Genomic DNA, 22,186 nt, shown 5'->3' on the forward strand with positions numbered 1-22,186 from the left:
AGAGCAAAAAAACAGCGTTGAATGTAATGAAACACCATTTTCTGGGCGAGTCTCAGAGGCTCCCCGCAGATATCCAAGCTGATATGGATATATTAGCTTTCTGGCATCAATGTGCATGGAGTTCTTGTCTACCGGGATCCACAAGCCAGAACATGGCCCCCTCGGAGAGGCACGAGGAGCAATGGCGTATAGAAATGCACATGTGATTTGGAGCAATCTATATCTGCCATCGACTGGGACAGGCACCCAGAGAGGCAAGCGCCCCAAAACAAACCCCTATTCTGGTTAAAAACAACGAAATTAGACAAGCGAGTGGACAGAACCCCCCCCCCAAATGAAAACGAGCAAACAAGCATGACGTCACACGAGCCACATTGCATGTCTACACAGATCCCCCCTCCCCAAGAGGGGGAAGAGGAAGCCCCAGACACCCACATCGGCGATCCACCCTAAAGTTCTGGGGCTGGATGTTAAAATACGCAAAAACTGCCGACCGGAGAAAGGAAGGGTTGCCAGGGAGCCTCCGGGACTCACCCAGAAAATGGTGTTTCATTACATTCAACGCTGGTGTTCTGAGGGGTAGCCCCTACGGCTCCCTGGAGCTACTTCACCAACGACTAAAAAGAAAGAAGGGGGACTTACCCGGGATACCTGCTTGATGGGGTTCTGGGAATAGTTCTACTCCCCAAGCTCGGCGTGCTTGGGGAGGAGCCCGGCGTGCTTGGGGAGGAGCCCGGCGTGCTTGGGGAGGAGCCCGGCGTGCTTGGGGAGGAGCCCGGCGTGCTTGGGGAGGAGCCCGGCGTGCTTGGGGAGGAGCCCGGCGAGCTTGGGGAGGAGCCCGGCGTGCTTGGGGAGGAGCCCAGCGTGCTTGGGGAAGAGCCCGGCGTGCTTGGAGAGGAGAACTATTTGACTTGTGAGAGCATGGTCCACTAGGCTGTTGCTTGGAGGCGGTCAGTGTTCCACATCTCAACTCGAAGTTGAGACAGGCTGCAGCCACCGACCCAAAGCGACACAGGCCCAACTAGGCCCAGGAACGTTAACGAGGTAGCATGCAGCCAGGACCCTGTTCAACCGCCAAAAACCCAGTGTCCTAATGTCAGTCCAGGACATGTTACCAAAGACGGCACCAAGAGCAGCAAATTTACGAATGTCATGGACACAGGGATAAACCGCAGACTAGCTAGACTTAATAACCCTGTGGATGACCTGAGACATGAATTGAGTCACAAACAAGCAACAAAGCTTGCAGGACTCAGGGCCAAATGTCTCACCGACCCAACAGGCAACACGACGGAGGAAAAAACAATGAGTGTTGCCCTGCAACAAGTGGACAGAGCAAACCTCAAACTCACACAAAGCGAGAGGGGACTCAGGGGTCTCATCCATTGGACCCCGAGTGCCCCAGCGAGGGTTTCCCAGGGGCCCCTAGACTGGGTTTGCTAAGAGTAATCCCCAGGCAGGGTACTGCTAACCAGCATCTAAGCTACCAATCAACACTGCTAATGATGAACCCCCGGGACATGTCCACTCACGAGGGCAAAGCAGGGGGAGTAACACAAAACGAAAACAACCCTAATATAAAGGAGGGGACACACCAAGGCAGACCCCCCCCCCCACCAGGCAAAAAGAAAAGAAAAACCTCGCAAGAGGACATCGTACCTAGAGGAAACCGAGCCGGCCACTGTTATAGGTGAAAACTAGCTGTGCAGTACCCCTCACCCCTACCAGCACAAAAACTACCACTTACCACAAAACAAGGGTGGAAACCCCCAAAACACTCGGGGAGGTTAAATGCCAAGCAGCAAAACACCAACAGAGGTAGGACAAAGGTGACTTGTGGAAGAGAACCCCAAGCCCCAAGGGCAGTACTTACAGGGCACTCAGAAGGTGACCCTAAGCACATGCAGCCCAAGTACCTGTGAATATTACTCCCAGCTTGCACCCCACCATAAGAGCATTACTGAAACAGAGGACAGCACAACAACAGGCCAGAGCTGTAGCCACACGACCATGCTGTATCCCATCAGCCGAAGAACTGAAGGAGTGGATCGTGGGCATAGGGGTCTGGGGCTCACCATTCCCCCTCCCGAGGAGGAGAGAGCTGTGCAGACATGCGGGGCGGCTCGTGTGACGTCATGCTTCTTTGCTCGTTTTCATTTTGGGAGTTCTGTCCACTCGTTTGTCTATTTTTGTTGTTTTTAACCAGAACAGGGGTTTGTTTTGGGGCACTTACCTTTCTGGGTGCCAGTCCCGGTCGATGGCAAATATAAAATGCTCCAAATCACATGTGCATTTATATAGGCCATTGCTCTTCGTGCCTCCCTGGGAGGACCAGGTTCTGGCTCATGGTCCCTGGTAGGCCTAGAACTCCACCCACATTGATTGATGCCAAAGTTAGGAAGGAATATCCATATCAGCCTGGATAGCTCCGGGGAACTGTAGGGGCTCCCCTTCCCTCCCCAGAAAACCCACAGGAACACACAACGTAACCCGGGGAGGGGGTAGACACCAAATCCAATTCGTACGAGGAAGGAGAGAAGGAGAACCCCACTCCTTGCAACACCAAACCCCGCTCCGAGGGTACAAAAACTCAGGCGGAGTCCAACGGGGCCCAAGGCTCCCAAGTCAACCCCCACCCCACTCAGGAACCTCACTCCGAGGACCTGGAGCCGAGCCGTTCTGCAAACTCCCCGCTTCTAAGAGGGAGTTTGTTCTTTCGGCAGGAGCTACCGAAAGAACAGGATCGAAAGGGGCCCACTGGTCAGACCCACAAGCTTAAGCCAGAAGACCAGGCTCAAATGGATCTGCCGCCACCCCGGAAGGGGACTTCCCCAAAACGGCCAAAGTCTCAACACCAATTAGACCCTGCCCTGACTCCGAAACCCTGAGACGTTTTGGAGCTGGAAGCAAGGGACCGGACACTCCACAGAAGGGAGGAAGGACAAGGAGGGGGGACGGAACCAAAGTCGAAGTGACTCCCACCCCCAAGTCCGGGTCACTAAAACCAAAACAGACCAAAGTCGAAGTGACTCCCACCCCCAAGTCCGGGTCACTAAAACCAAAACAGACCAGTCTCGGGGCATCCGGGGAAGCAACTAACCTATTGCATTGCAGCAGCCTAAACCTAGTATGCAAAACGGCTGCTGCCTGCACCCTCATATCATGATCAGTGGCATAGGTGAACTGGAAAACGTACCAACAACAAACGTCACATGACTCTGGGTCAAAAGAATCACCGACCCTACAGGCAACATGGTGGAAGCACAACTGGAGCTTGTCACCCTGAAACAAGGGGACAGAGCAACTATCAACCTCACACAAATGGAGAGGGGACTCAAGGGTTGCATCCATTGGACCTCGGAGCCCCCCGCGGGGTTTCCCAGTGCCTTGTTACCTTGGTAACAAGCTAAGGGAAGCCCAGACAGTGTACTGCAAACCGGTGCCCAAAACTACCATGCAAACTTCTAAAAGCTGAACCCTCGGGACATGTCCACTCACAGGGGGGCCTATCAGGGAATACCACAAAGAACACAGATATGTATATATACCCTAAATATAGATAGGGGCAACCAACCGAAGGCAGACCCACCCATCAGGCAGGAAAACAAAAACAAAAAACCCTGCAAGAGGACAACATACCCAGGCGGAACAGAGCCAGCCGCTATAATAGGTGATAACTAGCAGTGCAGTACCCCCGTGCTACCACCAGTGAAAACTACCTCCTACCCAGAGACAAACAAGGGCAACAAAAACCCCAGTTGACTCCAAGGGCGATCAAGTACCGAGCAGTAAAAGACTCAGCAGAGGAAGATCCTAAAGAGACTTGTGGAAGGTGGCCCCAAGGGCAGTACTTACAGAGCACCTAAGGAAGGTGACCCTAGGAGCATGCAGCCCGAGTACTTTAGAATATTACTTCTGGCTTACACACCACCCGTAAAGACAGACCATGCCTCAAAGCACAGAAACTGAGACAAATTCAGGAGTCAGAGGCACAAGACCTCCCCATTATCACATCAGCCAAGAACTGAAGGGTGGATCACCGGCGTGAGAGGTCTGGGGCTCTCCCCCCCCCCCCCTCCTCCTACCGGGAAAGGGGAGGGAGTGCGCAGACAGCGGCGTGGCAATGTGATGACGTCATGCTCGTTTGCTAATTTTTGTTTGGGGAGTTCAGCTTTCGGTAGCAATATTTTCACCAGAATAGGGGTTTGTTTTGGAGCGCCTACCTTTCTGGGTGCCAGACCAGGTCAATGGCAGACATAGAATGCTCCCAACCACACGGGGATTTCTATAGGCCATTGCTCCTCGTGCCTCTCTAAGGGGGCCAGGTTCTGGCTCGTGGTCCCCGGTAGGCAAGAACTCCATGCACATTGACTAATTCCAGAAAGCTAATATAGCCATATCAGACTGGATAGTTCAGGGAACCAACGGGGCTCCCCCCAGAAAGTTTCCTATATATAAAGTCAACTCTCATCTTGATGTGTCTCCATGTCAAAAGTGTTTATATAGAGGCAATACTACACTTAGTTGGGTGAGAACAATGTGACCTTCAGCAGCGTACCTTCACTGAGGTGTGGACAGTCTTGACATCTGGGAAGAGTTCCTGGCACTTCTGGAGCCAATCTTCTACCTTTATGCTGCACTCATCAGCTGTGTCTATGGTTGTGCCAACCTCCTGTGGGGTGTTGACTGTGTCGAGGCTCCCCAATATGGCCTGCAGCTGAGTCTTCCCTTCCTCTCCTTGTGTTGTCATATCCACCACACTGGTATCCTCCAGTTCCAAGAGCTTCATTGCTGACTTGTTCTGCTCTACCAGAGCATAGAGTCTGTCCTGGAGCTGGAGGTGGTGAGTCTTCCAGTCCCCCAGCTGCCCCCGGTACTCCCCCAGCTGGGACAGTACCTCTTCACAGCTAGTAATGAGGCTGCTGATGATGCTCTTCTGCTCCTGCACCAGGGTACGTAACTTCTTGCTGATTCCTCTCGCAGGAGTTTTAATGGGTTTTGCTGGTACTGTTACCCCTGGTGCAACCACGATACCTTTTAGTTTTCTGATAAGAGCCTCCATACCATAACTAATTGGGAACTGAGTAGCAGTTGTGGCAGCATGCTCGGCCCGGCAGCTGGGGCAGTTCAGCTGACCATTCTTGATAGCATTGTCAATACACTGGGAGCAGAATGTGTGGCCGCACGGCAGTGTGCGAGGCTGTAGCTGATTGTCGTCATAATCGTTAAAACACACTGAACATTCCTCTGGTTTGTTATCCTGTGGAAAAGAATATTTGGTTAAGCTAGATGTATTTGCAACAAAAAGTAATATTACAGTACTGTACTGTATTTATCAATACAAATTATATAATATTTACATAATTTCCTTGTACAGAGGAACCTCAATATTTGCATTGCTTCCAATTCACACGTTACAGTATTCAGACACTGTGTTCATGTTCGGTATTCATTCGTTTGCACGGCATTCAGAAGTAAACATGCATCCCTGCCGCTTCAGTTTCACCATAGCTGTTGTTCACTACACAACCCACTACACTTTTCTCTTGGATATTTTGGATATGTTTGATATTCTTAGTGTAAATAAGTCGCCATGTCACCTATGAGGGTTAGTGATAAGGGCCAAGCAAAAAAAAAAAAAAGTTATATTTTTCATCATGATACAGATGAAGAAAGAACTCGTACCTGAATATGAAAGTGGTGCCCGTGTGTCTGCTCTCGATACAGAGTTTGGTATTCCTAAATCTAGTTCTCTAATAAAAGGAATGTGTGCAAAATGGCAAACATTTTCATGAAAATTATCACCCTGACAAACCGTGTCACAAACCTGCTGAATGACAATGCCATGTCTCAGTTTAGAAACATCTTAACCACTGGGCTGCTCGGCTTCCGAATACGGCACCCCCCCCTCTCCCCCATGCGTAGGAAATAAATTCTCTGGATTTTTTTTTTTTTTTTTTTTTTTAAAGTATCAAAAACCTTTCCCTGAGTATGGATATGTTAACAAAAAGTCGAAATTGTACAGGGGTACCTCGGTTTAAGAGTTTAATCCGTTCCTGGAGACGGCTCGTAATCTGAAAACTCGTAAACCGAAGCTAATTTCCCCATAAGAAATAATGGGAAATGAATTAATCTGTTCCTGACTACCCAAAAACCTCACTTCAAACTAAATTTTATACCTAATTCATATAAATCTTCACTACAAAATATGTTCAAGTTATTACTTACCCTTGCTGATGACTACTGTTGGTGTATGGAAGATGGTGAGGAGGGGGGAGAAGGAGAGGTGTTACTGTTTGGAAGGGGAGTCCTCTTCCATTATAACATTAGGCAGTGAGGACTTCTCTGGTGTGCACTCTCTGGCACGCTTTTCCTGCATACCACTAGGACCTGCTTGTGGCTCATTGCTTGCTTGTCTTACTAAGAATCTGTCTAAAGACACTTCTTTTTCCCTACATTTTAACACTTGACTGTAGTAAGACATCACATTGTTATTTAAAAGGTCAATGCAACGGCCTGCTACAGCTTTATCTGGTTGAGTTTTTTCAACAAAACTTAGCAGTTCTTCCCATACTTCACATATTTTCTTAATGAGGAAGGGACATTCTCTACTGCCTCTACTAACAACTATTTTCTTAGGTTGAACCTTACCACTGGCTTTCTTGGGACCCATTGCAAGATATATAATAATAACTTTTATGCTCAAATGGCCAAATATTTGACAAAACACTGTAAATCCTTGTGAAGAATTGAGGCGGGATAGTCACTGGGCACGAGGCAATGGTAAACTGAGCGGCGATCGCTGTGTCACCATGCACTAGGTCGGCCTGTACGAGTATCAACACCCTTGTATTCCGAAGCAACGCTCGTATTCCGATGTAAATTTTCCAAGCAAATCCTGCTCGTAATCCGAAAAACGCGTAAACAGGGACGCTCGTTCTCCGAGGTACCACTACTTACTTTAGCTACTATGGGGTCCGTCAGTTCGCGCGTGATGTCATCAATCCGCGGTCGCCTGTGGCATATGCTCCCAGGGCCAGTAGGGTGCCCAGCTCAAGATGCGCGAGTTGCCACGAATATATTTTTTATTCACTTTTTGCGCTCAATTCCCAGTCTCCCTGGTGTAGTGGTAAGACACTCGCCTGGTGTTCCGCGAGCGCTTTGTCATGGGTTCGTATCCTAGCCGGGGAGGATTTACTGGGCGCAAATCCTTAACTGTAGCCTCTGTTTAACTCAACAGTAAAATGGGTACTTGGTTGTAAAAACAATTCTCCGCGGCGGGGATCGTATTCCAGGGACCTGCCCAAAACGCTGTGCGTACTAGTGGCTGTACAAGAATGTAACAACTCTTGTATGTATCTAAAAAAAAAAAAAGTTACAAATACATTTCATTTGTTTTTTTCATGCCAATCCTATGTATAATGAACACGTATACTATATTATGGCAGTAGAACATCCGTACTGTCCGAAGACACTGTGTTACGTGCATGACACACGTGTACACATATCTTGCACATACTTCTAATGTATCATGCTAATTTATGTATATATACAATCTATTTACTCACTATACACTATCACACACTATATACACACACCATAAACACACTCAGAACTCCGCGAGTGTCAGCTGCCACATCCAGCTAGTCCTCCCTCACTCCTCCAACATCGTACTCACCATCACTCCTCCTCCCACCATACTGTTACTCACACCAATGTTTCATGTTCATTTATGTATATTTACAACATATTTACACATTATACACTATCACACACTATATACATTCACCATAAACACACTCAGAACTCCGCAAGTGTGAGCTGCCACTCCCAGCCAGCCCTCCCTCACTCCTCCAACATCGTACTCGTCATCACTCCTCCTCCCACCATACTGTTATTGTTTTTATTACACTATTTACACATGTTATGTATATGTATCTACATGTTTTATTAACCAGAACTATGCAAGTAAGCTGGTATTGTGTCCAAACAGCGCAGTGGCCGCCATACACTGCATGAGAAATCACACAGCAGCCAGCAGACGATGCTACTATTATGACGTCACCTCCCTCACCAAAATAGCTCCTCCCAACTTACTCCTGTTGCTGTTATTACACTACATATACACATTCTATATATCCATGCACATATGTGTTCACCATAGCGAACCACTAAGCTAGTATAGTGAGCAAAACAAGAGTGACTGCCCCACACAGTGACGCTATATGGATTCTCTCCCTCCCTCACCAAACTTCATCCTTTCACAATACTACGCACAGCGCTAATTATCACCAAAATCCAGCTATTATCATAATCCTGGCCACTAAATCCTGTAAATGAATAACTGACTACAGCTTTATTTTGTAAAGTAACATAAGAAATCGTTTGAAGGTTCCTAGATGGATGAAATAATGCTGTGGTGCTGTGGCTAGCGCTGTGAACATTGTGAACAGCATTGAATCACTGATATTTGAACATTGTACCCAGTCATTATCACACTCAGGCTCTTCTATAATACTATCATGGCTAAATAATACAAGTTATATATATATTTTGACATTATTTGGTGATGCTGTGGTCACAAGCTGAACAGCAGTGCTGTGAACTCATGATGCGTGTGCCAGCCTTGGTTGCTCACTCAGTACTGAGGCTCTCACACCCGGGAATGTTGCCCACGATTTTTTTTAAAGATGGCATCTGTTTATAAGAGCCCTGAGGAAGCTGATGTGAACCCCATGTAGCCGCGGGAGTTTTGAATTATACGCTAAAAATATAAAATTCCTGGAGGCGCGTTGCGCACCCCCCGTCGAGGGCCTGCAGGCGTGTTGCGCAGTTGAGGGGTTAACCCTTGTATGACGCCTGGCTATTTAGCACGTGTCACTCACAGGCGCATACCAAAAAAAAAAAAAATTATATTTTCTTCTAAACCTGTTAATGTGTGTTCACTGATCATGGGAAAAATAATAAAAAAATCGTAGGTGGCATATATTGCCCGCTATAGGGAGGGGAAGTCTGGCAAAAAACAGGCGCTGACTCAGCGTGCGTCCCAGACGTTTTGTTGCTTGCCAGCTGTCAGGCCAGAGTTGCCACAAAGAGATAATTACCTAATTATTTCAATGTCTCTGATTGATTTTTCGTAGTTTTTTTGCTGTAATATTATTCAATAGTGTGTAGTGCGATATATTTATACAATAAAATGAGTGAATTATCACTGTACTCAAAAATATGGTGTGCATATTGTTGATTCAATTATGTTCATCAAACAGTGAACAAATACTTTGTCGGTTATTACACTATATACACAGGTTATATATAAGTATCTGCATGTTTTGTTCACCATAACGAACCACTAAGCTGCTATTATGAGTCAAAAAGTATCGAGAAGTGACCGCCACACACCAGCCAGCCACTCACTCCCTCCCTCAACACCTCACTCGCCCACATTCTCCTCCCACCATACTGTTTTTGCTTTTATTCACTATATACAGATGTTATATATAAGTACTGTATTTACATTCATGTTCACCATAACGAACCACTAAGTTGGCATGCTGAGTGGCAGCCCGCCACTGGCACTGCCACTCACTCCCTCAACACCTCACTCGCCCACATTCTCCAAAATGGCGGCTCCCAACCTTCTCCTATTGCTGTTTATACCCTCTATACACACGTTATATAGAAGTATCTACATTTGTGTTCACCATAGCGAACCACTAAGCTGCTATGGTGAGTGCAGTCAATAAAAGGTGGCCACACACAGAAGACAACGCCACCACCCTCCCTCCCACAGCATTACTTCTCCCTCCATGGAGGACAGCGCTAAATATCACCACAATCCAGCTATTATCAGAACCCTGGTCAGTTTTATCACAGTCAGGGGTCTTCTGTAATAATATCATCACTACATAATAGCATGAACAAGTATATTATGGCATCTTTAGGCGACGTTGTGGTCACAAGCTGAACAGTGGTGCTGTGAGCTCATGCTGCGTGTGTCAGTCTTGGTAGCTCACTCAATACTGAGGCCCCTAACACCCGGGAATTTAGCCCACGATTTTTTTTTATGGCGTCTGTTTACAAGAGCCCTGATGAAGGTGTGGTGAACCCCGTGTACCCGTGGGCCGTTTAAATCTTGCATGGTACTCCAAAGCATCATATGATGCGATGCGCAATTTACTGCACGTCGGTCAAAGCATCATATGATGCGATGCGCAATTTAAGGGTTAAAGTGCCGACAAAATTAATTATCCTTGGACAAGTTTCTTGTAAGAAAAGCATCCAGTGAGTGTAATGAGGGGAACAGAAAAGGACAGAAAAGAGAAAGAATCCCAGAAGCACAACTACCAGAAGTTATAATGGTATGGGACTCCCCTGCCAAAGAACATCTCTCTTCCTCTGCCTCACCACCTTCCACATATGCCATCAACATATGTCTAAGTGTTGGTAAAGTGTGTTAGCATTTATTTCATTTAATTATTGTATAACTATATTTATTTTTGTGGTCTGGAACTGATTAATCTAATTTACATAATTCATTATGAGAAATAATTGTTTGTCATTCACACTTTTTGGCATTCGTCTCGCCTTCAAGATCCAATTAAATCCAAATACTGAGGTTCCACTGTATTAGCTATTCTAGAACAGTGATTCAGTGAAGTTACAGTGAAGTGTAACACGACACATAAAAGTTGAAATGTAGGAATATTGCCATGTGAAAAAGTGGAGATGTATAAGAGTGCCAAAATAAGGCAACACCCTTGAATGTGTATACACTAGCCACGAGGTGACCAGGGCTAGAGCCATCCTCAGTGAGAATATACTGTGAATTTATATTGAAATATGGGAATGGGAATCTAGAAATAAATAATAGAGTAAGTCAACAGAGGAAGCCAGAAAGTAAGCATAAAATTCCTTATGATAATGGATACAGCCAACCAGTCATTAATGGTTTAAGAACAAAGAAGTGGCAACAGGACTCATCAACCCAGAGACCTGAGGGGAAGGTTACGGTCAACAACAGTGACTTGTACTCCTCTACATACGATAAGTACCTGTACATAAGGGTTAAGCATATAAATTTAAATATACATATACTGTAATATTAGAAATAGTAAAATACTGAGGACCGTTTACTAAATACTGAAATACTAAGGACACTAAATAGAAAACTGGCACCTCCACACTGGTGGTGATGGTGACCCGCGGAACAGCCAGGGAGTGGAGCCACTCACTAAACTCCAGGTTGCCATCTACAGTATACCCTGGAACATGCAGCTGGGTAGGGTTTGAGATAAAGGGAACAGACAAACTGGTCTTGCATATTGAATGTTGTAATACACACTTTCAAGATTAGATAAGTACAAGAGGTTGGCATTCGTGCAAATATAGAACACTGGCAACCCCATTCCAAGTGCACAGCAAAACAGGACAAAATGGCAGTAAACAAATTAATTTGCTGCCACTAATAAACCTTAAAGTCAAAGGCAATGGGAATTGAATGTTATATATATGTAAGAATAGATTACATTCAGCTTGTACAAGAGTAACACCATGGGACTGAGAGCTGGCCATTTGCTCTGGGTGTGTAAATTTTACCTGCCATCTTGGAATATCCTAAAAAAAACTTCTAGATAACATGACGCATGACCGGAAAACATAATTCATTGAAAGCGTACCAGCCATCCAGAGAGAGTTTGAAATGAACAACAATAATTCTAATAGACCAGAGGCAGAATCTATAGTCAGGGAGAAAACTGAAGCAGAAACTCTGGAAGTTCTAAACTCTGATTCAGTATGCCCGGATGCAGACGACCATAGACTAGAAAGTGTAATAGACAGCACAATAGGTACAAACACTACAACAGTCCCAGATAGAGCGAGTCAGACCCGAAAGACAGACATATAAATTTTATGTAAAGGGCATATGCAGACGTAGATATGCTGGTAATAAGAAAGGATTAGAATGCAGTTACCACCATCCCAAAAAATGTTTAAATGTACTTAGGAAAGGACAATGTCAATTTGGATCAACATGTAGGTTTTTCTATCCTGACATGTGCCAAACCTCACTCGAGGACAGAAAATACTATGACCTCAGCTGCCAATACTCTCACGTGAAAGGCACGGAACGTTACATAAAGAGTGGCAAACAAGATAACGAATTTTGAGGAAACTCAATTAATTTTTTATACCAAGCCAAAAGAGATTTCAAAAGGGGGAACATAGAGAATGTATGGAACTGGATGCCAGACCCACTTGCATACCAGAATCACAGATACAATTACACACTTATTCTTATTATTCACTATTCACTCTTATTATTCTTATTCTTATTATATCACTTATTAATATTACAATTATTCCCATAGACTGGGAAGCATATGAAGCTAAAACAGAAGATTTTTGGACCTGTAAATTTGTAGACCTCATCCTGGAAACATTCTTGTATCAACATGTTAAACAAGCTACGAGGATGAGGGAAGGGGACGTCCCCTCCATGCTAGATTTGATATTTACCAGGAAGGAGGAAGAGATATTTGACATTCAGTACCTTCCTCCTTTGGGTAAAAGTGACCATGTCTTTTTGGGAATAAAGTATGCAATGCGTTATAAGCTGGAAGAAAATAAGGAGGTTGAAGCAGTTGAAAAACCAGACTTCAGGAGAGGACATTATTGTCACCTTAGAAATTTTTTTAGTGAGTATAATTGGACAGACTTGATGCTAGGCAAGGAAGTGAATGAGATGTATGTCAAGTTTTGTGAAATATATGATAAAGGCACAAAAAATTTTATACCAAAACAGAGATGCAGGGCCAGAAAACAGGATTGGTTTGACAGAAATTGTGAGAGGGCAAGAGACCAAAAGACACAAAAATGGAATCAGTAAAGGAAGAGGCCAAACCCCCAAACATACCAGCGATACAAAGATGCGAGAAACAACTATACAGCAGTAAGGAGAGAGGCAGAAAGAAATTTTGAAAAAGGGATAGCGGATAAATGTAAAACAGAACCTGGCCTATTCTACAAATTCATAAACAACAAATTGCAGGTAAAGGATAATATCCAGAGGTTGAAAATGGGAAACAGATTCACGGAAAATGAAAAGGAAATGTGTGAAACATTAAATGAAAAGTTCCAAAGTGTGTTTGTACAAAATGAAATCTTCAGAGAACCAGACACAATAAGAATTCCAGAGAACAACATAGAGCGGATAGAGGTGTCTAGAGATGAAGTGGAAAATATGCTAAAGGAGCTCGGTAAGAACAAAGCAGCTGGCCCAGATGGAGTTTCACCATGGGTTTTGAGAGAATGTGCATCTGAGCTCAGCATTCCAATTCACCTGATCTTTCAGGCATCCCTGTGTACAGGAATCGTAGCAGACGTGTGGAAACAGGCTAACATAGTTCCAATCTACAAAAGTGGCAGCAGGGAAGACCCCCTCAATTATAGACCTGTATCATTGACAAGTGTAGTAGTGAAAGTATTGGAAAAACTAATCAAAACTAAATGGGTAGAACACCTGGAGAGAAATGATATAATATCAGACAGACAGTATGGTTTTCGATCTGGAAGATCCTGTGTATCGAATTTACTCAGTTTCTATGATCGAGCCACAAAGATATTACAGGAAAGAGATGGTTGGGTTGACTGCATCTATCTGGACCTAAAAAAGGCTTTCGACAGAGTTCCACATAAGAGGTTGTTCTGGAAACTGGAAAATATTGGAGGGGTGACAGGTAAGCTTCTAACATGGATGAAAAATTTTCTGACTGATAGAAAAATGAGGGCAGTGATCAGAGGCAATGTATCGGACTGGAGAAATGTCACAAGTGGAGTACCACAGGGTTCAGTTCTTGCACCAGTGATGTTTATTGTGTACATAAATGATCTACCAGTTAGTATACAGAATTATATGAACATGTTTGCTGATGATGCTAAGATAATAGGAAGGATAAGAAACTTAGATGATTGTCATGCCCTTCAAGATGACCTGGACAAAATAAGTATATGGAGCACCACTTGGCAAATGGAATCTAATGTTAATAAATGCCATGTTATGGAATGTGGAATAGGAGAACATAGACCCCACACAACCTATATATTATGTGAGAAATCTTTAAAGAATTCTGATAAAGAGATCTAGGGGTGGTTCTAGATAGAAAACTATCACCTGAGGACCACACAAAGAATATTGTGCGAGGAGCCTATGCCACGCTTTCTATCTTCAGAATTGCTTTTAAATACACGGATGGCGATATACTAAAGAAATTGTTCACAAATTTTGTTAGGCCAAAGCTAAAATATGCAGCGGTTGTGTGGTGCCCATATCTTAAGAAGCACATCAACAAACTGGAAAAGGTGCAAAGACATGTTACTAAGTGGCTCCCAGAACTGAAGGGCAAGAGCTACGAGGAGAGGTTAGAGGCATTAAATATGCCAAAACTAGAAGACAGAAGAAAAGGAGGTGATATGATCACTACATACAAAATAGTAACAGGAATTGATAAAATCGATAGGGAAGATTTCCTGAGACCTGGAATTTTAAGAACAAGAGGTCATAGATATAAACTAGCTAAACACAGATGCCGAAGAAATATAAGAAAATTCACTTTCGCAAACAGAGTGGTAGACGGTTGGAACAAGTTAGGTGAGAAGGTGGTGGAGGCCAAGACCGTCAGTAGTTTCAAAGAGTTATATGACAAAGAGTGCTGTGAAGATGGGACACCACGAGCGTAGCTCTTGGGGGGAAGAAAATCCCCACTCCTAGTAACAACAATCCCTGCTCCGAGGGTAAAAAAAAAAAACAAGCAGGGTCCAATAGGGCCCCAAAGCCCAGGGAACCTCCACATCAGGACCCGGGGCCGAGTCGTCCTCCAATGCCCCATCCTGAAAAGAAATACCGGAGCAGCTGGAAAGGCAGGAAGGAATGGGAACCACTGGTCAGACACAGATGCCACAGCAGGAAGAACCGACTCAAATGCCTCCATCGCCAGCCCGGAAGGGGCATCCTCTGAGACTGCTCAAGTCTCAAAACCAGCTAAACCCTGCTCCGACCCTGAAGCCCTTAGACACTTCAGAGCCGGAAGCAGGGCGGAGGAGGGGGAGACCAGAATGAACCAGAGCAGAGGAAGGACGAGGGGGCGCAGACTGAACCAGAGTCGAGGTGACTACCACCCCCAAGTACAGGGGTACCTCAGTTTAAGAGTTTAATCCATTCCTGGAGATGGCTCGTAACCTGAAAACTCATAAACCGAAGCTAATTTCCCCAAAAGAAATAATGGGAAATGAAATAATCCATTCCTGACTACCTAAAAACCTCACTTCAAACTAAATTTTATGCCTAATTCATTGAAATCTACACTACAAAACTATGTTCAAGTTATTACTTACCCTTGCTGATGACTGCTGTTGGAGTATGGAAGATGGTGAGGAGGAGGGAGGAGGAGAGGTGTTACTGTTTGGAAGGGGAGTTCCCTTCCATTATAACATTAGGCAGTGAGGACTTCTCTGGTGTGCACTCTCTGGCACGTTTTGCCTGCATACCACCTGGACCTGCTTGTAGCTCACTGCTCGCTTGTCTTACTAAGAATCTGTCTAAAGACACTTGTTTTTCCCTATATTTTAACACTTGTCTGTAGTAAGACATCATATTGTCATTTAAAAGATCAATGCAACAGCCTGCTACAGCTTTCTCTGGGTGAGTTTTTTCAACAAAACTTTGCAGTTCTTCCCATACTTTACACATTTTCTTAACCCTTTAACTGCACAACGCGCCTGCAAGCCCAGGTTTTGGGTGCGCAACGCGCCTCCGGGTGTTTTTATTTTTCACGTTCTATTCAAAACTCCCACGGCTACATTGGGGTTCACATCAGCTTCCTCAGGACTCTTGTAAACAGACGCCATCTTTAAAAAAAATCATGGTCCACATTGCCGAGTGTGAGAGCCACAGTAGTGAGTGAGCAACCATGGCTGGCGCTCGCAGAATGAGCGCACAGCTCTGCTGTTCAGCGTGTGACCACAGCATCGCCTAATAATGTCAAAATATATATATAACCTGTATTATTTAGCATGATAGTATTATAGAAGAGCCTGAGTGTGATAATGACTGGGTACAATGTTCAAATATCAGTGATTCAATGCTGTTCATGATGTTCACAGCACTAGCCACAGCACCACAGCATTATTTCATCCATCTAGGAATCTTCAAACGACTTCTTAGGTTCCTTTTCAAAATAAACTTGTGGTCAATTATCCATTTACAGGAATTAGTGACCAGGATTGTGGTTATAATTAGCGTTGTGCGTAGTATGGTGGAAGGAGGAATTTTGGTGAGGGAGGGAGGGAGGGAGAAAATTGAGGTAGCCTCACTGTGTAGCAGTCACTCTTGTTTTGTTCACCATACTAGCTCCGTGGTTCACTATGGGGAACACACATATACATGGGTATATACAGTGTGTGTGTGTATATAGTGTAATAACAGCAACAGGAGTATGTTGAGAGGAGCTATTTTGGTGAGGGAGGTGACGTCGTAATCGTAGCGTCGTCTGCTGTCTGCTGTGTGATTTCTCATGCAGTGTATGGTGGCCACTGTACTATTTGGACACAATACCAGCTTACTTGCATAGTTCTGGTAAATAAAACATGTAGATAGGTATATATATAACGTGTGTAAATAGTGTAATAAAAACAATAACAATATGGTGGGAGGAGCAATGTTGACAAGTAAGATGTTGGAGTGAGGGCCTGTCTGGGTGTGACTGCTCACACTCGCGATGTTCTGAATGTGTTGATGGTAAATGTATATAGTGTGTATATATGTTGTAAATATACATAAATGAACATGAAACATTGGTGTGAATAACTGTATGATAGGAGGAGCAATGTTGGCGGCGAATACAATATTGGAGGAGTGAGGGAGAGCTGGCTGGGTGTGGCTGCTCACAATCGCGGTGTTCTGAATGTGTTGATGGTAAATGTATATACTGTGTGACAGTGTATAGTCTGTAAATAGATTGTATATATACATAAATTAGCATGATACATGGTAAATATGTGCAACATATGTGTACACAAGTGTCATGCACGTAACACAGTGTCCTTGGACAGTACGGATGTTTTACTGCCATAATATAGTGTACGTGTTCATTATACATAGGATTAGCATGTAAAAACAAATAGAATGTATTTGGAACTGTGCGCAAAAAATGAACAAAAATATATTCGTGGCAACTTGCGCGCCCCACCGGCCCCGGGAACTTACGGCACGGGCACACGGGGAATGATGACGTCACACGCCACCTTACGGACCCCATAGCAGCCAAAGTAAGTACAATTTCGAAATTCCGTTGCTATACCCATATTCAGGGAGGGGTTTTTGACACTTTCAGAACAAGAATTTTTTCCCGTGAATTTATTTCTTGCGCACTGGGGGGGGGGGTGTCATATTTATAGGCCGTACAGTTAAATGGTTAATGAGGAAGGAACATCCTCTACTCAACTATTTTCTTAGGTTGAACCTTAAGACCGGCTTTCTTGGGACCCATTGTAAGATATATAATAACAACATTTATGTTCAAATGGCCAAATATTCAACAAAACATTGTAAATCCTGGTGAAGAATTGAGGCGAGATAGTCACTAGGCGCGAGGCACTGGTAAACTGATCGGTGATCACCGTGCCACCACGCGCTAGTCGACCCGTACGCGTGTCAACACCCTTGTATCCTGAGGCAACCCTCGTATCCCGATACAAATTTTCCAAAGCAAATCCTGCTCGTAACCCAAAAAACTCGTAACCAAAGGCGCTCATAAGCCAAGGTACCACTGTACGGGTCTCTATAACCGAAACGGGGCAGCCATCAAAAGAGCGCATTGCAGCAACCTAAACTGTGCATGCAATGCCGGAGCTGCCTGCACCCAAATAGAATCATCAGTGGACTGGGTGAACCGAATCACAAACAAGCTACAAAACTTGCAGGACTCTGGGTCGAAGGTGTCACCAACCTAACAGGCAGCACGATGGAGGCAAACACGGTGAGTCACCCGAAGATAAGGAGACAGAGCAACCCCCCCCCTTAAACGTGTACAAAGTGAGAGGGGACCCAGGGGTCGCATCTATTGAACCCAAGTGCCCCATGGGGATTCCCAGAGCCCTTAGACTGGTATCGCTAAAGAAAGCCCAGGCAGGGTACTGCGAATCGGCACCCAAGTCTGCCAAGAAAACCACTAAATGCTGCACCCTCGGGACATGTCCACTCACGGGGAACTAGTGGAGGTACCACTAAGACTCAATGGTAATAACCGAACACAAGGGGCAACCCCCCCCCCCCCCACCAGGCTGGGTAACAAGAAAAACCCCCGCAAGAGGACAACGTACACAGGCGGAACAGAGCCGGCCGCTATGAGAGGTGATAATTAGCTGTGCAGTTCCAGTGCAAACTACCCCTTCCCAAAGGCAACCAAGGGTGCAGAAAACACCCCAGCACACTAAGGGTGGCAGATCACCGAGCAGCAAAAGACCAAGCAGAGGTAGATCCCAAGGTGACTAGTGGAAGGTGGCCCTAAGTCCCAAGGGCAGTACTTACTCCTGGCTCACACACACCAAAGAACGGCACCACACCATAAGGCACAGAGCTAGAGGACAAATCTGGAGCCAGAGTCGCACGACCATTGCCTATCACATCAGCTTACGAACTGGGGTCTGGGGCTCCCCTTTTCCCCTTTTTGGGAGGGGTGGAGCTGCGCAGACAACGGCACGGCACATGGTGACGTCATGCTCGTTTACTCGTTTTCATTTAGGGAGTTCTGTCCACTCATTTGACTTTCAGTAGCAGTTTTAACCAGTTTGTTTTGGGGTGCTTACCTTTTGGGTGCCTGATCCGGTCGATGGCAGACATAGAATGCTCCAAACCACATGTGCATTTCTATAGCCCATTGCTCCTCGTGCCTTTCTGAGGGGGCTAGGTTCTAGCTTGTGGTCCCTGGTAGGCCTAAGTACTCCATTCTGAGTACTTTTTGACATACTTTTTGAGTAGCATTTTGACTGATGCCAAAGTCATATATATATCCATATCAGCCTGGATAGCTCCGAGAAGCCGAAGGGTCTACCCCCAAAAATATGCCCAGATATAAAATGGTAAGAAGGGAAAAGTCTTTGCACACCGCAGTTAGCCACAAAAACAATACTGGGTCGTCGAGCAGGTGCAGAGGTTGCGCCGCTGCAACGCAGTGGTCGGATGTAAAACTACATAAGCCTCTCATGAATTGAGGCGCCGCTTGGGGCTGGACAGCAAACGAATAGATGGAATAAACGAAAGATTGAGGTCCGGCAGTTAGGTTGGGGAGTGTAACATTCCAGAGCTGGGTTAATATTCTGAGAAACATCCCAGAGCTGGGTTAATATTCTGAGAAACATCCCAGAGCTGGGTTAATATTCTGACAAATATCCTAGAGCTTGGTTAATATTCTGAGAAACATCCCAGAACTGGGTTAATATTCTGACAAAAATCCCAGAGCTGGGCTAATATTCTGAATAACATCCCAGAGCTGGATTAATATTCTGAGAAACATCCCAGAGCTGGGTTAATATTCTGACAAAAATCCCAGAGCTGGGTTAATATTCTGACAAACATCCCAGAGCTGGGTTAATATTCTGAGAAACATCCCAGAGCTGGGTTAATATTCTGAATCACATCCCACAGCTAGATTAACATTCTGAGAAACATCTGAGATATGGGTTAATTTGCTGACAAACATCGCAGAGGACAGAACTTCAGTACAGTATTGAGCAAACAAACTTTTGAACATGAACAGAGATGCCAAAGACAATCCTGGGAATTAGGAACCTCCCTGATGAACATGTACAGAGAAGGATGACAAAGACAATCCATGGAATTAGGAACGTCCCTGATGAAGAGATTAAAAACTTTCTTTACATTCTTTACAAAGGTTAAGAACAAGTAGGAGAGAAGACTCAGGTATACAAAGTTTAAAAATAAAGAGTATAAGTGCATGAACTTGTAAGCCGTACCCTAGAGTACGAACTCACAAAACCAATCCTTTACTTCCTTTCTTATAGTGTAGATATGTTACTTTAAAACAGGGATGTAGAGCCAATGTATATTTATAAACACTTCAAACCTTCAAACACGAGAGTAACAACGTGGGACCGGTACCATATTTTTTGAATTGGCAGAACTCGACAATCAAAGTACAGTACATGCATTACATTTATTAAAGCACAGGAAATGGGACAATACACTACCAAGGAATAACATCTCGCTCACCATTAATGACAGTATTCCAGTCACAGAGATATAATGGAGGTAAATAACCCCACACAGTGAGGTGGACTCCTCACCAGCACACACCACACACCCGCAGCGTGTGAAGTCTCGCTCCTCCCTCTCTGTCCTCATAGAGTGCTGGGACGGTACTCTCACGAAAATTTGTGGGAAAACTTAATACACACAATCATACACATTTACTAATGTTCAATTTAACATACTCTCACATTACTGGAGTGACAAGACACAGGAATACAAAGGTTAAGAATAAAGAGAGACAAGACTCAGGAACACATATGTTACAAGTAAGGGGAGACAAGACTCAGGTACACAAAGGTTACGAGTAAGGGGAGACAAGACTCTTGTACACAAACGTTACGAGTAAGGGGAGACAAGACTCAGGAACACATATGTTACAAGTAAGGGGAGACAAGACTCAGGAACACAAATGTTACGAGTAAGGGGAGACAAGACTCTTGTACACAAAGGTTACGAATAAGGGGAGACAGAAGACTCGGGTACACAAAGGTTATGAGAAAGAGCAGACAAGACTCAGGTACACAAAGGTTACGAGTAAGGGGAGACAGAAGACTCGGGTACACAAAGGTTATGAGAAAGAGCAGACAAGACTCAGGTACACAAAGGTTATGAATAAGGGGAGACAAAACTCAGGTACACAAAGGTTATGAGTAAGGAGAGACAAGACTCAGGTATATTAATACACTCACCAACACACGTTAGCAACAACTGTTATGAGCCACCAGTCCCTCATAATATCCACCCCACCCAGTATGAGAGTTATAGTATTCCATACTTATACCCTGTTTGGACTGGCTTATAACCCATTAATATGCAATACAGTACTGTATGTGTAGTTAGGTAGGTAGTACAGTGGAACCTCGAATAACGAATTTAATCCATTCTGGCACCGTGGTCGTCATGTGAAACTGACGTAATTCAAAACGAAGTTCCCCATTGAAAATAATGTAAATAAAAATATTCCGTTCTACCACCAAAAAACATCAGTATAATATTCGATGTTATAAATAATGGAGAGCAGCCTACCTCACATACACTGAACAAACCTTTATGACATTTTTCTTTCTCAAAATTTGTTCAATTTTTTTTCTTTTTTTCTTTTTTTGTATAGCAAAAGGTTCGTTCGGTGTTTGTCAGGTAGGCTGCTCCATGTTTCTTAAAAAAAAAATGAAGAATTTTGAAAAACAGAACAAATGTCAAAAAAAGATTCATTCGAGGTTCAGCAGGTAGGCTGCTCCATGTTTCTAAAATAAAAAAAAATAAAAATAAAAAAATAAAACAGTTGAAACACTTTGAAAAACGGACAAATGCCATAAAGGTTCGTTCAGTGTTTGTCGGATAGGCTGCTCCATTATGACACTCTTTCTGTGTTTCAAATGTGTTCCATTTGTTTTGTATTTTTCATTTATTTCTCAATAATGGAGCAGCCTACCCGACAAACGCTGAACGAACTTATATGGCATTTGTCCTTTTTCAAAGTTTTTCAAAGTTTTTTTTTTTTTTTTAAGAAACATGGAGCAGCCTACCTGACAACCAATAAATGAACCTTTTTGACATTTATTCTTTTTTTTAATTACTTTCATTTTTTTTACAAAAAAAGTCAATGCTTTACAACATCCCAGCATCAATAGCATCATTAACCCTTGAGCCGCTAAAGGTCATAATGGCTTCAACACCCACAGGCGCAACAAAAAAAATAAATAAAAAAATTCTTTTGTTTTATAAAAGTGTTCATTTGTGTTCCATGGTCATGGAAAAAATAACAAAAAAATCATAGGTGGCATATTTTGGCCACAATTGGGTGGGAAAGTCTGGCAAAAAAGAAGCGTTGACAGAGCAGTCGCCAGACAAGGTCTGCTCTGC

At 44.2% G+C, this 22,186-nt stretch overlaps 1 protein-coding gene across 1 annotated transcript in view; it reads right to left on the bottom strand.

The window, feature by feature from the left end:
- Positions 1–3,155: 3,155 nt before the first annotated feature.
- LOC138361178 (tripartite motif-containing protein 59-like) overlaps positions 3,156–22,186 on the bottom strand; it is a 42,165-nt gene continuing 23,134 nt past the window's right edge. Inside the window, exons 3-4 of the mRNA XM_069320615.1 lie at positions 4,563–5,260; positions 3,156–3,282 (exon numbers count right to left, since the gene is read on the bottom strand). Of these exons, the coding sequence (XP_069176716.1) occupies positions 3,156–3,282; positions 4,563–5,260 (825 nt within the window). The remainder of the gene's footprint in view (positions 3,283–4,562; positions 5,261–22,186) is intronic.

The sequence above is a fragment of the Procambarus clarkii genome, unplaced genomic scaffold (assembly GCF_040958095.1).
Source record: "Procambarus clarkii isolate CNS0578487 unplaced genomic scaffold, FALCON_Pclarkii_2.0 HiC_scaffold_223, whole genome shotgun sequence".
Lineage (NCBI taxonomy): Eukaryota > Metazoa > Arthropoda > Malacostraca > Decapoda > Cambaridae > Procambarus > Procambarus clarkii.